We start from the raw sequence: 13,665 nt of genomic DNA, 5'->3' as shown, positions 1-13,665 counted from the left end.
AGCAACCTCTTCATGAGAGGAGAAAGGCACATCTCTTCTTGATGACAGTAGGACCTAAGAAGGTGCTAACCAAGTTTTTAGAGAAATGTCTCTTAGTATGCAAAATGCCCCCCAATACTAATACTTTCAGGTGAATTTTCTCTCTTCCTATTAGTTCAGTTCATTTACAATTTAAAACCATATTCTTTTATATACATACATATATATATATATACATATATATATATATATATATATATATAAAACAGGATAATGGGAGCAGAAATGTAAATGTAATAAAATACAAATGAGTGATATAACATCTATTAGGCTGTTACCAGGACACTATCAGCTGTCTACAAATTTTCAGTTATCACTACTACGGACAAAAACTCCTAAGGAAAACATATTAATCACACAGTTTACGAAGAGCTTACAGACACATTACTCAGTTCAAAAAGAGAGAGAGAAAAGAGTAGAAATGACTAGTTATTTACACACAGGAACTTTATAAGTGAAATTAGATGAGTCTCTACCTGCTGCCCTATTTGTGCAACACAACCATCAGAATGATAAAAGAGCAGCATTATAAGATATAAGATTTTTCATAATCTGCATTATATTTTACAGCTATTAAGTCTCTGCTTTAAAGAAAAAAAAGTGTGAAAGTCCTACTTTACAGCTGAAGTGATAAATTTTTTTAAAATCAGATTTTTGTTTTATTTATTAACAATCACTTAAAAGATTGCAACAAACAAAGATAAACAGTATTTCAACAATCTGAATACAATGAAGCTCTGTTTTCATGGCCATGTCTAAAGCATTGATCACATTTTTCATAGCTAGTCCTAAGATCAGAGTAACAGGACTGATGATTCTACTGCAGAACTCAAATTCTAAAGCATAAGCAACTGGACTGGGCTTTTGTGCAGTTCAAACTACCAATAAACAGGCATGATATAGTTTCATAATCAAGAACCTCTTTTAATTTGGGAGGGAAATTAATTTCCTTAATCACTCCATTTAAAAAAATACAGCACTGTGGGAGAGCAGGATCCTGACAAATGTCAATGACTAAATCATCAAAGATAGATCACTGTGATAAATAAGAAAAATATAAAACTGCAATGTATTTTTATCATTTAATAAAGTAACTTTTGAACATTAACTCTTAAGAGTTGCCCTTGATATGTAGTTCATTTATAAAGTAATTTTTAATTTTTCCGAGCAGAGTTTAAGAGGGGTAAAACAGGGAGATAATGCAAAAATGAATAATTAAATATGGTTGGCAGAGGCATATATGTAAAGCTTGTACTTCAGGAATCATGCTTTTGACATAGTTGGAGGATGGTGGTGAGGCTGCCCTTACAACCCGTATCAACTGATGTGGATAACTGCTGTATATGGCAGTTACAAGTGTTCAGAATCCAATTTGAACATGGTTTTCAACTATGCAACTTCTAGAGGTGGGATCCTAAATCCCCAAAAGACTACCAATTTCTCTCACTCCAAGGAAGTCCTTAAGCTAATGCTTAATCTATGAAAAGGCCCTGGCTTTTAATCTACAGTTTTAAAAAGTCACTGATGTTCTCCCTGTTAGAATTAAGCAACAATAATATGCCCAAAATGGTGATGTGACTGATCATGATGCCACTATGGAACTCAAGGTTTTTAGTTAATTATGAGAGCTTCTGCCTACTCGTTGAGTCTAGTACAATCCAGATGTAAGCAAAGGCAAACGAGTTAGACAAGTTTCAAAAACTTTAATAAAGAAAAAAAGACACTTCCAAAAATAAATGCCACACAAATGAAAGTTGTTTTCTTTTTTTAAGGGAAGATACTCAAGAAACAAAACCCTTTACTATCAAAATATACTAAATACTTAAATCTAATGATGTTGAGTGTTCAATTTCAGGGCAAATGTAGCTTATAGTAATATAGTTAGGTAGAATTTTTCATGAGATGGCTGTTTTAAGACATCACTTTATAGAGTTACTTTTTAAGCCTATATTTTCTTAAATTTCCATTTCACAATTCATTTATTTTACATTCATTTATAAAAACACATATTTTCTAACAATAGGTTATTTTGTGCTTTAATAATAATGAACCATGACAAAATACTCAAGTGATTTAAATGTTTTGCTAATGACTACACCCATCATAGACTCTTACACACTTCTACAGCTACTGCAATAATCAGAAGGGCTACAACTGTTCTTAAAAATGACACTCGCTCAAGGTTGATAAGCATGCTAAACATTAAAGAGATGTCTTTTCCCCCACATTAAAACTTTCTAGTTTTCTTTAAAATCTATAAAGATAACCTGCTTATTTAAATCACTTTTGGATGGCCACTTATAAAAACAGAGGGAGGCATAATTTTAGAATTTCCTTTGTAACTTCTATAGTAAAAAAAAAAAAAATGCTTTTCAAATTGTGATGGCATTAAAATTCCATTTTAGAAATCTAGATTTTAAAATTTTAAGAAATATGTCAATTACATAGGGGTGGGGTATTTTAATGAATTAATCTAGTGATTTGTACAGGTCTATAAAGAACTTTCTTCAGATTGGGTGATACTGCCTCATACTCATTTCAGTACTTTTAACAAATAATCCATTTAGATATAATCCCAGACAAACCCCAAATTATTCTAAATTCTCTTCCACAGCAAGGGATCCACATATATCATTTTATAGACTGACAATTTAGTAAAGAGATACTAACCTAAAATAATAAAATTTATATAACTAATGGTGACTAATGCCAAACATAATAGATCTGATTTTCACAATTTGGAAGTAATTTTCATGCAAAATTTTAGAGTTTTGATCCTTAATTATATTTTTATATTTTTAAGTAATCAAGACAAATAGTAGAAAAGGCATTTTATTTATATGGAAAAAGCTACAGTAAGATCTGTAAAAGGTGTCAATATAATATTGCCTATACTGGAAAAAATTCAAATGTAAATAGCAACAAATAAAAGTTACACATCTTCCTACTTAGCAGTGCAATTAATTCACATTGCAATAAAGTTAAGTCAAGTATAACAAAATCAAAACAAGTGTTTCTCCATAATCAGTATGCTGATTATTACAGTGTAAAGATCATTTCAGATTTAAGAAATCTGCAATCAATCTACAGAATATCCTAAGACAAGGGAGACACAGTTAATTCACTTAATTATCAGCCGCTGGGGTTTTTCAATACTGTTCACAGGGGAAAAGTAATGAGTTGACATACATGTAAATAGAATATATTTAGTCTATACAGTAAAAAAATACAAATTATAAAGTGAGCTAACAAAGAATGAAATCTGAATACAGATTTATAAAACTGACATCTTAGACAACACATACAGTATTTCTCATGTAAAAACATCTAGTTTCAGCAAAAAATAATTTGGTTGCTTTTCAGCTGCATTGTAGATCTTGTAAGCTGAAGATGCAGATGTCCAAGTATTTTAAAAACCATAATAAATGTCTTTCTCAATGCATACAAAATGATAAATGCTCTCATCACAGTCTTAAGGGTATTTTTGGAAGTTTGTTTTGTCTTGCTTCAGAAACACATTTAAAATGGGTAAAAATCAAATGGTTTCATGGTACAATGAAACAGTAAACAGTGCTCAATTTACTGCTAATGTTGAAAAAAATCTAGATTTTACAGTACTCTGGTATATATGAAAATGTTTTTCATTTTACATTGCATATTTCTGAGTCCATTCTCTTGCATGTCTGTTGTATCTGTAGATATACAAAAAGAATATAATAAAAATATACAAAATTAATATTTTAGAAGCATCTGTCTATATAAAACTATATATTCTTTTTATATTTAATTGCAATAATCACACATATATCAATTATTGGGTCAATGGGACTTAGGTTCATGCAGAAATAACAATTTTTCAACAGGAAAAACAATTTTTCAACTAATGGATTTCTCTGCAATCTGTATGAAAATGTATCCAAATATACAAAAAACAAAATGCAGAAACCAACTTCTAATAGAAATGTACAAAGCCAACCCTGAAGAAGCATTATCTACAAATTGCAAATAAACCTGCAGTACTGGCAAGATGAAGCAACTTGAGAATTAGGTCAGTGGGCACAGAATTAGTATGGGCCGAGAGAGAAATCTTCCTGGGAGAAGATAGGCAATACAATATTTAATACTTTCCAATGATTAAATTCTTTCATTTTTAATTTACCACCTAGAATATATATATTTATTTTTCAAATACAGACTATATACTATTGAACAGGAAGTGGGAAGAAACAAGATTTATTGTAAAAGGACAAATTGAGTTCTAAAAGAAAGGTTTACTTCATTGGAAAAAGATAAAACAATATATGCATAACAAGCTGTACTTAAAATACATTTATGATATTCATGTTTTAGCATACTATATAGGAATGTATCCATACAGAAACTAAGATAAGTAAACACTTACTTTTCTTTGTCTGATTTATAGATTTGTGCAATATCTGGTACTAAGGGGTCATCCGGATTAGGATCACAAAGTAGTGAACATATGGACAATAAAACTAGGTTTAAAAAAGAACATCATATTAGACAATAATCCTTCTAGTTCATATAAATTACACATGTGAAAATAATTTTAGTGAATACAGATACTAAATTTGTTAGAAAAACAAAAGTAAATGAACATATCAAATTACATTTTATTCTATTCTGGTTGACAGCAAATTGATCTTTAATTTTTAAAGTTATAAAATTACCCCAGGATGGATAAAACATAAAATTATTTTAGCTTTTGAGGTTTTAAATTCTATTTGAGTTTCTATTTATTTAAAAAAGTGACCCTCCAAAGTAGCTATTAACAACCTTTAAACTTGAGAGTTCTCTACAGAACAATCAAATTACACTTAACAGTCCATATACCATTTGGATACTGTGCTCAGACATTCTTTTACTTTGGCTTAGAGCTACAGTCTGTCTACAAAGAAGAAAAATTTGTAAAAATTTTTTCAATGAATACTTCATGTACTTTATTCATGTTGCATGCATTTAAAAATAATGTGAACAGCTATCTTCATATAACTTGCATATTTTAAAATAGAAAGGAAAATTGAAAAAGTAGTTGTTACTCCAGTATGTCAAAATCCTAATGCAAATAGCTACACTAAAAAAAAAAAAAATAAAGCACAATCTAAGATCTAAGTATCTGAAATAAGAGGGAACAAGGACTGTGGTTCCTCATTTGTCTGCTTCAATTGCATGCCACCACTTCTGAGGAGTTTCAGGGAACCTCTGGACCAACCTCCCATTTCCACTTGCCCCCACCTCACTGTGTTTCCTATTTTCCTACTCTTTCAAGTCCAAAGGTGGATTTATAGAGCAGAGTTAACTCTTACATGACAGGTAAATGGGGGGTATTATGAACTAAAGAAAAAAATTAGTATCTTATGCATCTTTCTTATCTTCTATCTGCCCAATGAAACTTCAAGCCCTTGTATATTAAACCAACAGGGTAGATTTTCCGGGCTAACTTACAGCCCCAGAATGCTTCCAAACTAACCTCATGATAAAAAGCAAAAGAAGTCATTTAAAATATGGAAAAGCTCCAGGCATGGTGGCATGCACCTATAATGCCTGCTACTTGGGAGGCTGAGGCAGAAGGATCATTGACCTTAGGAATTCGAGACCATCCTGGGCAACACAGCAACCCCATTTCAAAAATAAAAAAAAAATTAAAAATGAGCTGGGCAAGGTGACTCACACCTATAATCCCAGCACTTTGGGAGACCAAGGCAGGAGGATCACTTGAGGCCAGGAGTTTGAGACCAGCCTGGTCAACACAGCAAGACTCTGTCTATATTTAATTAAAAGAAAAAATTTAAGATAAAAAAATNAAAAAAAAAAAAAAAAAAAAAAAAAAAAAAAAAAAAAAAAAAAAAAAAAAAAAAAAAAAAAAAAAAAAAAAAAAAAAAAAAAAAAAAAAAAAGCAAGATGCAATCTGTCTTATAAAAAATAAGCAAGAAGGAAGTTCCTCCTCTGCCCACTCCTACTGCCAGGAGCCATTTTCCTGAATTTTACTATCATGCACACAAACCATGTCTATCCTTTAAGGTAAGGAAAAGGGTAACAGTTAACATTCATGTAAGTGCCATTATGTGCTAGGAACATAGCAACCCTATATGGTAATACTATAAGAATCCCATTTTATTTATAAGGAAACTGAGGCTGTTTCATTTCTCAAAGGATGGTTTCTGGAATCTAACACTTCTGATTCTTTATAAAAAGCTACCAATGTTAGAAGATAAATACTCAGCATCTGGCTGTCTGCCATTTCTTTTCTATGTATAAGGACTTAGCTGTTTATGCCAAATGAGATTCATTTTGTGACATCATTCCAGGAAAGAGCATATGAACTTGAATTACCCTTCAACACAGAATCTTTCATATATCTAATGCATGACAATCACACTGTGTGAAAGATTCTTAAAAGAATATGAGAATCTATATGAATATTATAGATGAGCATCTTAGGTCAGAAAAACTACCATTCATAAATAATTGAACTGAAAGAGCTATTATTTATCTAATACTTGAAAAAGCTACGGCTGTGGACTCTGCTTCCTATAAACCTTATTACTTTTAAAAACATGTTGTATATTCAAGCAGCAATTATTAAAAATAAAAAATGAGAACAGATTTCTTCCATAAATCCCTTCAAGAGAAACATTTTCTTCAATTTTATAAAAACAGAAAACTTGATGGTTACTTCAGTGCAGCTGCTTCTAACTTAAACAATATTTTCCAACTGTCAGGTTCTCTTCTTTTAGAGAAACAAGACATAAATTAAGAGTGCTAGTACAGTAAGTAGTATTGGCTAATGAAATAAAATGGCTTCAAATGGCCTATGTATACATCCGATAAAGTTGAGAATCAGCACAGATCATGTGTCAGTCACTATAATGATGCTATTGATTATTCAAAGTTTAAACTAACATGCTGTAGGTACTGCATTATCCTACAGTGTGAAACGTCTAGCATTTTGAATCATTTATCAATCAAATCTGATATTTTTTTGGTCAATGAAGTAAAACAGCTGTAAAGCTTTATAACTGTCAACACTTCCATTTAATAAATGGGACAGCTAGTCCCCAAATCTTCCTTTTACTATCTCTTATTATCCCTCTCTTTTTTTGTAGAGACAGGGTCTTGCTATGTTGCCCAGGCTGGTCTTGACCTCTTGGGCTCAAGCAATTCTTCCACCTCAGTCTTCCAAAGTGTCAGAATAACAGTCATGAGTCACAGGGCCTGGGTAGTTTCTCTTTTTTAAAAGACAACATCCAAGCTAAAAGTATTAAATGTCAATAGGTTTATTCCCAAATTTCTAGCTCTAATATTTTAAGTTTTTTCTCATTTCATCATTTAGATTTCTCTATCCACACTCCCTGCAACCAAAGGTAACTGCCAAAAGCCAGAATAACATAAAAGCAAAGAGAGCAAAACAAAATCAAAACAGAAGAAAGCACAGTTGATTGTTTTCTTAAAACTTTACTCAATAGGTAATTCTGCTGTATTTTTACTGTTTCACTGTTATCAACTGTTTTAAATCTGATCAATGAAGTTACCTTTTGATACAGTCAGAGCTGGTGACCACTGTGACCTCAGAATATCGAGGCAAATACTTCCATTACTGTTTATGTTTGGATGGTAAATTTTTGTTGTGAAAGCAATCTAAACATAAAACAAAACAACAAAATGTAACCTGAGCATCAACTATGAATAAAACAGAACCAATTTGCTCGGATAAAATATTCTCAACTTTACATAGCCTTAGAGGAAAAAAGTCTTCAGCACAAGTAAAAGAATCATCTACTTTGTGTTATACACAGTTCTAGCTAGTGAGAATGTGAATACAAGTAAGTCAGCTTCCTTCCTTCCCCCTCCAAGGAACTGAAAAGTATTTTGGAGAGTGTAATAAATAACTCTGTGGTAGCTGCTGTGACTGGGTGAGTAGCATCTAAAGTAATTAACCATGGCTTTCATCAAATGTAGAAGTAATCCTGTTCTTAATTTGATTATTGGTGATACCTGGAAGTGATAGTTGGATCTAAAAACAGGGTGCTGATGCTATTTCAGGGCAAAGTTGAGGGGTCTCAGCTAAGAAATCCATCAAGAATCCTCATCTTCCACAAGAGTTGTCATATCATTTCATAAATACAATGTTAATCTGTTGTTTTTAACTATTTAAAATAATTATTTCCTGAGTGACAGAATCTGCTCATTTTTTCCCCTCCCTGATATCCCCGTCATTTGTTTCCTCTTTAGAGCAAATCTAAACTTAATATGAACATGTTTTTCTGTCTCCTACCATATTAAATAAAGGGGCTGTTTCATATTTACTTTTGGATTCCCCAGTGTAGAAGAACATGGTAGGTACTCAATAAATGTTTATTGAATACTTAAAAAAACAAATGGAGAAAGAAGGATCAAGGATTATCTTAGGAAAGACAATCCCATGAACAAAAAATCTGACTCTTAATCATAAAAATGCCCTAAACTACACATATCCAATAAGAAGGGAAAGAAAAGGAATCTAATTTATAGCATGACAGATACTGATTTTTGTTTAGAGACTCAATACAATATTTTATATAAGAAAACAGATTTTAGATTCAGTCGTTTTTACAAAACAGTTTGAAAATGCTAACCTCCCACAGTCTTTGACATCATGAAATGAGTGCTAGATAAAAAGTAAAATCCCTTACATGAGAGTCACATCAATCATAAAAATAAAAATACCTTTGGTGGTTTAAAAGGATAATCTGTTGGAAAATGTACAGTGAGAAAGAAGACTCCACCTTGATATGCGCTATCAGGCTGAAATTACAAAAGATTTACATTAGCATTTGATTATTATATTTGTAACAAAATTATTTCCCCCAAATATTATCAGTTTGAAAAAAATACCATCATATTTAAAATAATTACATTAAATATTACCAGTTCGAAAAAATGCAACCATTCTGCCATAAGTTCAAATCTTTACCTTGAGAACAGGTTTCTCTTTGCAGGCACGAAGGAGGATTTTCCAACAATTATGCCGACATCATAAAGTTTAAAACAAAACTAAAATAGGACACACACAGTAGTGTGACTTGTCCAAACAAATCTGGTTATGAGTACAAATTTTTAAAGATCAGTATACACACAAGACTGCTGTGAGAAAAGATCATTTTCTGCAGCCATAATGAGTATTTTTTTTCAAAAGCGTTGGGGTTAGTGAAACTTAAGTTCTGATGGTCACTTAAAAGCCAAGAACGGAGACGAACTGAAGAGGCTGTCAGTGAAAGAAAATGCTAAGGACCCTGTTACACAATTTATCTGCCAAATCTTCAATTAATAATTATTTATAAAATAATGCAGAGAATCCAAAAATGTCCAAAACAAAATTACACATTCATACCACTATCAAATTGGCAATCAACTTTACTGGAGAAATTTAAATTTGACCATGTTTCTTTATGGCCATTAGAAAATATAACATTACAAGCAAAACTATAAATAAAAAAGAAAAATAATAGAAAATATACCTACAATTCTATTTTCTTTCATATTTAATTAAATATATGATGTTATATTAGCATTTTGGTAACAACAGCAAAACAGGACTCTCATTACTTCCTCCTTAAGTTTCTACATATATACTAGAGGATTATACTGTATAATAATTCTTACTATATATATTGTTAAATTCTAGTTTACCAACAATTGTTAAGAAATACAGAAAATGAAGGTAAATTGCAATGACAGATATGGTCTGCTGAGATATTCAAATGATAATACAGAGTACTGTAAATATTTATATTATTAAAGGAAGGGTGCTATGAAGAATGCAATCATAACCATTTGTTACATGTGATTCACCTAAAACATATTTGTGAAAGGCCATAATTCAAAAGGTAAGGATGGGCCTTTAAATGAGAGTATTTTTGAAGGTTCTTAGTAACTAATTAAAAACAAACAAATAACTAGATTCTTATTGAAAGTTGTTACATAAATAAATATGTTGTATTTTACCTTTAAAAAAAAAAAAAACGTAAAACTATTTAGTAATTTGAGACAACTGCCCAGAGTCCTGCTTTGAAATTCAGTAGTTTTAGTGTTTTTTAAAGTTAAACACAAGGCCGTATGATTAAAAACTCTGTAACTCACTAGATAAAGCGCTTTCAGGGAAGGGAGGAGAGAATGATGCTCATGGAAACATGTTACTAATGTACTCTCACCCAGAAAGTAGATTTGAGCTGTCAGTGCTCATTCTTATGCAATCAGATTTTTGCTCACAGAAAGAAAGAGCCTGTTTCAAGTCTTGTAACTGCCTCTCAAGTATTGAAAGAAATAATTTTAACAAAGGTAATAGGTATTGAGAGTAGCCAACTATAAAACAGTAGACAATTTTGTGTTTAGGACAATCCAACAAAAGTAAAAGCAGCAAATTTATAAGGTGGCAAAGATAAACCCATTGTAATATTTTATTGATTCTCTTTCACAAAAAAAGAACAGTGATGAAATATACGGCAAATTGGCACTTGTTTCTTGTAGGAATTCCATTACTGGCTTCATTAGACTAATTTCTAACCTGCCAAAACTGTGGATGTGAGAATGATTATGCTTAATCACAACTGATTCTCTGTGACAAAAAAAAAAAAAAAAAGGTAAACCACAGAGCTTGGTTGCAAGCTGTGGCAATCCACTATGTCCAGTGATCTGGGATTCAGCAAAGGAAAACATAATAGTGATCCCAGCAAATATTTGCCAGCAATGCTCTAGAGAATCACTGTAAATCCTTAATAATATTTTGCTTCCTAGGTGATTCAGAGTACAAGAATATTCAACCTTCGTCACAAACATCTGATCAAAGGTGAAATGGCAAGAATGAAGTATGGCTGAGGGGGTTAATTTCATATATATGAATCATACTTACAGGCCCCATAATAGTGGCTTGCCAGTGGAACACTGAAACAAACAAAGGAGTTTTGGAGTCATTAACAAATGTTCAAACCTACATTTTTAATGGTAGCAAAATCCCAGAAATAGAGCAAAGCTTACAGTCATCTCCCACAGGTCCTGCTGAACAGTGAGCAGGTGGATCACGCTGTAGATCACTTAATTCCTGAAGGAAAGCAAAAACATGTAAGGTTAATTCATTCTTTTCCCAATGAAACAAAGGCAATAATCCATTAAGATGCACACTATTAGCTTAGCTTTAAAAACATTTAAAGCATTTATATTCAAAATATAAAAACATAAAATGTACTCTGTCATTGACTGGTAGAAGGAAGAAGTTACTCAATTCCTCCGTGAGACAGCTCCAAATCTTGAAAAGATTAAATGGAATAAAACACTATTTTTCTTTAACATCCCTAAGACAAAAAATATTGAGTATCTTCTGTATGCAAGGTAATTTATGTAAGTGCTAGGTTGATAATACATATCAAAAAACAGGTCCTACTTCAACAGGTTACAATCTAATGAGGGAGAGTAAAGGCTCAGAAAGAATAAATGAAAGCCTTTTTTTTTTAGACAGGATCTCACTTTGTCACCAAGGATGGAGTGCAGTGGCCCAAGAGCTCACTGCAGCCTCAATCTCCTGGGCCCAAGGGATCCTCCCACCTTGGCCCCCCAACCCTGGCCCAAGTAGCTGGTACTATAGGAATGTGTCAGCACGCTCAGCTAATTTCATTTGTAGAGATGGGGTCCTGCCATGGTGACCAGGTTGGTCTCCCACTCCTGGGCTCAAGTGATCCACCTCCCTTGCCCTCCCAAGTGTGGAATTACAGGTATGAGCCACTGCACCTAGCTCATTTATGGACCACTTGAAATGGGAAAGAAACGAGCAGCAGTGAGGCCATGTTTTAAAACCAAGAACATTGATTCATATGCTCTTTCCTGCCCTCAAGGCACCAAAGATCACAGAAAGGACTCAGCTTTAGAGTTTATCCCCCCGGGTTGAAATTCCAGTTCTTTTTATGTTTTTTAATTTTAATTTTGATTTTTCTTCTTTTTCGGGTTTTTTTTTGTTGTTTTTTTTTTTTTGGTCTAACAGAAGGAATAATTTCAGTTCTAACAGATCTCACTCTATGACCTTGGGAAGTTACTTCACTTCTTTACCCACAGTTTGAAAGAAACTGATTATCCCAAATAAGAAAGGTACACATTCAATATAAAAGACTGTAACTGAAGAATGTAATTTAGTTTGGAAGATCAATAATCATCTCTGAGGAAGTGACACTTAGGCTGAAATCTAAGTGATGAGTAGGAGTTACTTTTGCAGGAAAAGAGTGACACTGGGAGGCAAAGTGGCATAAGATGACACTGGAAAAATAGGCTGAAGCCAGGCAGGAAACAGAGGACCATACAGACCACATTAAGGATGTGGGCTTTTATAACAAATGCATTGGATCGGGGGTGAGGGAGGTCTTAAGAAGTGGGGCATGCTCTGATTTAATGGATGGTTGTGACTGGATTAGAAATGGGAAAGAGGAGGAGCTACAAGATTAGTGACTACATAGGCAAGAAAAATGGGGGCTTAGATTGGAGAAGTAGCAACAAGATAGAAGTGGTAGATCTAAGATACTCTGAAGGGCCTACCTATGAAAGGATTTGATGAATTACATGTGCAGAGTAGGGAGAGAAGGCACATATATGTACGATGAAGATTAGGGACGGCTAACATTTATTCAATGTCTTAGTCATTTTAACAGTCCTCAGAGATAGCTGTTATTATGTTCCCCATTTGACAAGTGAAGAGTTAAGGTGACATACCTCACTGCATGCTTGAGTAACTACTATAGGGTGGAACTGGGATTCAAACAAATGGGGATGCCATTCACCAAGATGGCGAATACTAGAAGACAAATTGATTTGGAGAAGTAGATGTGTTGAATCTGTAATCCCTGTGTTATGAAGAAAAAATGTGGTTCAACATACAGGGGTGGACTTTAAGAGAGGCTAGAAATTGGAAAATCATTGCATATATCTGATATTTAAAACCATGAGAATGATGTAAACATTTGTGTGGGAATACATATAAATAAATACTGTACTTAAATCTGTCATCAACTGTAAATCACATCCTTAAGTACCAATAATTAAGGAAATATGCTGCCAATTTATTTCAAAACACCATCAATTATAAGATGCATCCACACTTTAGAAATGTTAAAATGTGAAAGATGTGTACCTTAGAATCACTGCAATAGGGTAATTACGGCAATGAGTTCAGTGCTCTAATAGAGACAAACAAGGAGGGCATGGCAGAGAAAGGCTTTCCTAAGAAAGTGATACATGAGCTAAGTAACTGAGCCAAGTACAGACTCAGGTCTTCTTCCAAGCTCAATATTCTTTTCCAGTATACCTTGGTACTTTAGTTTTTGTTTTGCTGCTTTTTTTTTTTTTTTTTTTTTTTTTTTTAAATAGCCGGTGCAGTGTTTTTTTCCTAATAAGAATTAACTAACAGGGTTAGCTACTTCTTCAGTCCATGTTACAGTTAAGCAATAAGGGACCGGGCAGGCTGGCTCATGCTTGTAATTCTAGCTACTTGGGAGGCTAAGGCAAGAGGATTGCTTGAACCCAGGAGTTCGAGGCTACAGTGAACTATGATCGGGCCTCTGCACTCCAGACTGGGTGACAGAGAAGACC

The 13,665-nt window shown here is 33.0% G+C and overlaps 1 protein-coding gene across 2 annotated transcripts in view; it reads right to left on the bottom strand.

The window, feature by feature from the left end:
- Positions 1 to 2,855: 2,855 nt before the first annotated feature.
- UBE2D1 (ubiquitin conjugating enzyme E2 D1) overlaps positions 2,856 to 13,665 on the bottom strand; it is a 36,459-nt gene continuing 25,649 nt past the window's right edge. Inside the window, exons 2-7 of one of the 2 annotated variants that reach the window (XM_017542254.1) lie at positions 11,074 to 11,137; positions 10,949 to 10,980; positions 8,767 to 8,844; positions 7,593 to 7,698; positions 4,442 to 4,535; positions 2,856 to 3,731 (exon numbers count right to left, since the gene is read on the bottom strand). In XM_017542254.1, coding sequence (XP_017397743.1) covers positions 3,686 to 3,731; positions 4,442 to 4,535; positions 7,593 to 7,698; positions 8,767 to 8,844; positions 10,949 to 10,980; positions 11,074 to 11,137 — 420 coding nt within the window. In that variant the 3' untranslated portion in view covers positions 2,856 to 3,685. The remainder of the gene's footprint in view (positions 3,732 to 4,441; positions 4,536 to 7,592; positions 7,699 to 8,766; positions 8,845 to 10,948; positions 10,981 to 11,073; positions 11,138 to 13,665) is intronic. The other variant, XM_017542256.2, reaches the window with a different exon arrangement.

The sequence above is a fragment of the Cebus imitator genome, unplaced genomic scaffold (assembly GCF_001604975.1).
Source record: "Cebus imitator isolate Cc_AM_T3 unplaced genomic scaffold, Cebus_imitator-1.0 Scaffold142, whole genome shotgun sequence".
NCBI lineage: Eukaryota > Metazoa > Chordata > Mammalia > Primates > Cebidae > Cebus > Cebus imitator.
Note: the sequence above shows the minus strand (reverse complement) of the source record. Positions and strands in the feature narration are given on the sequence as shown.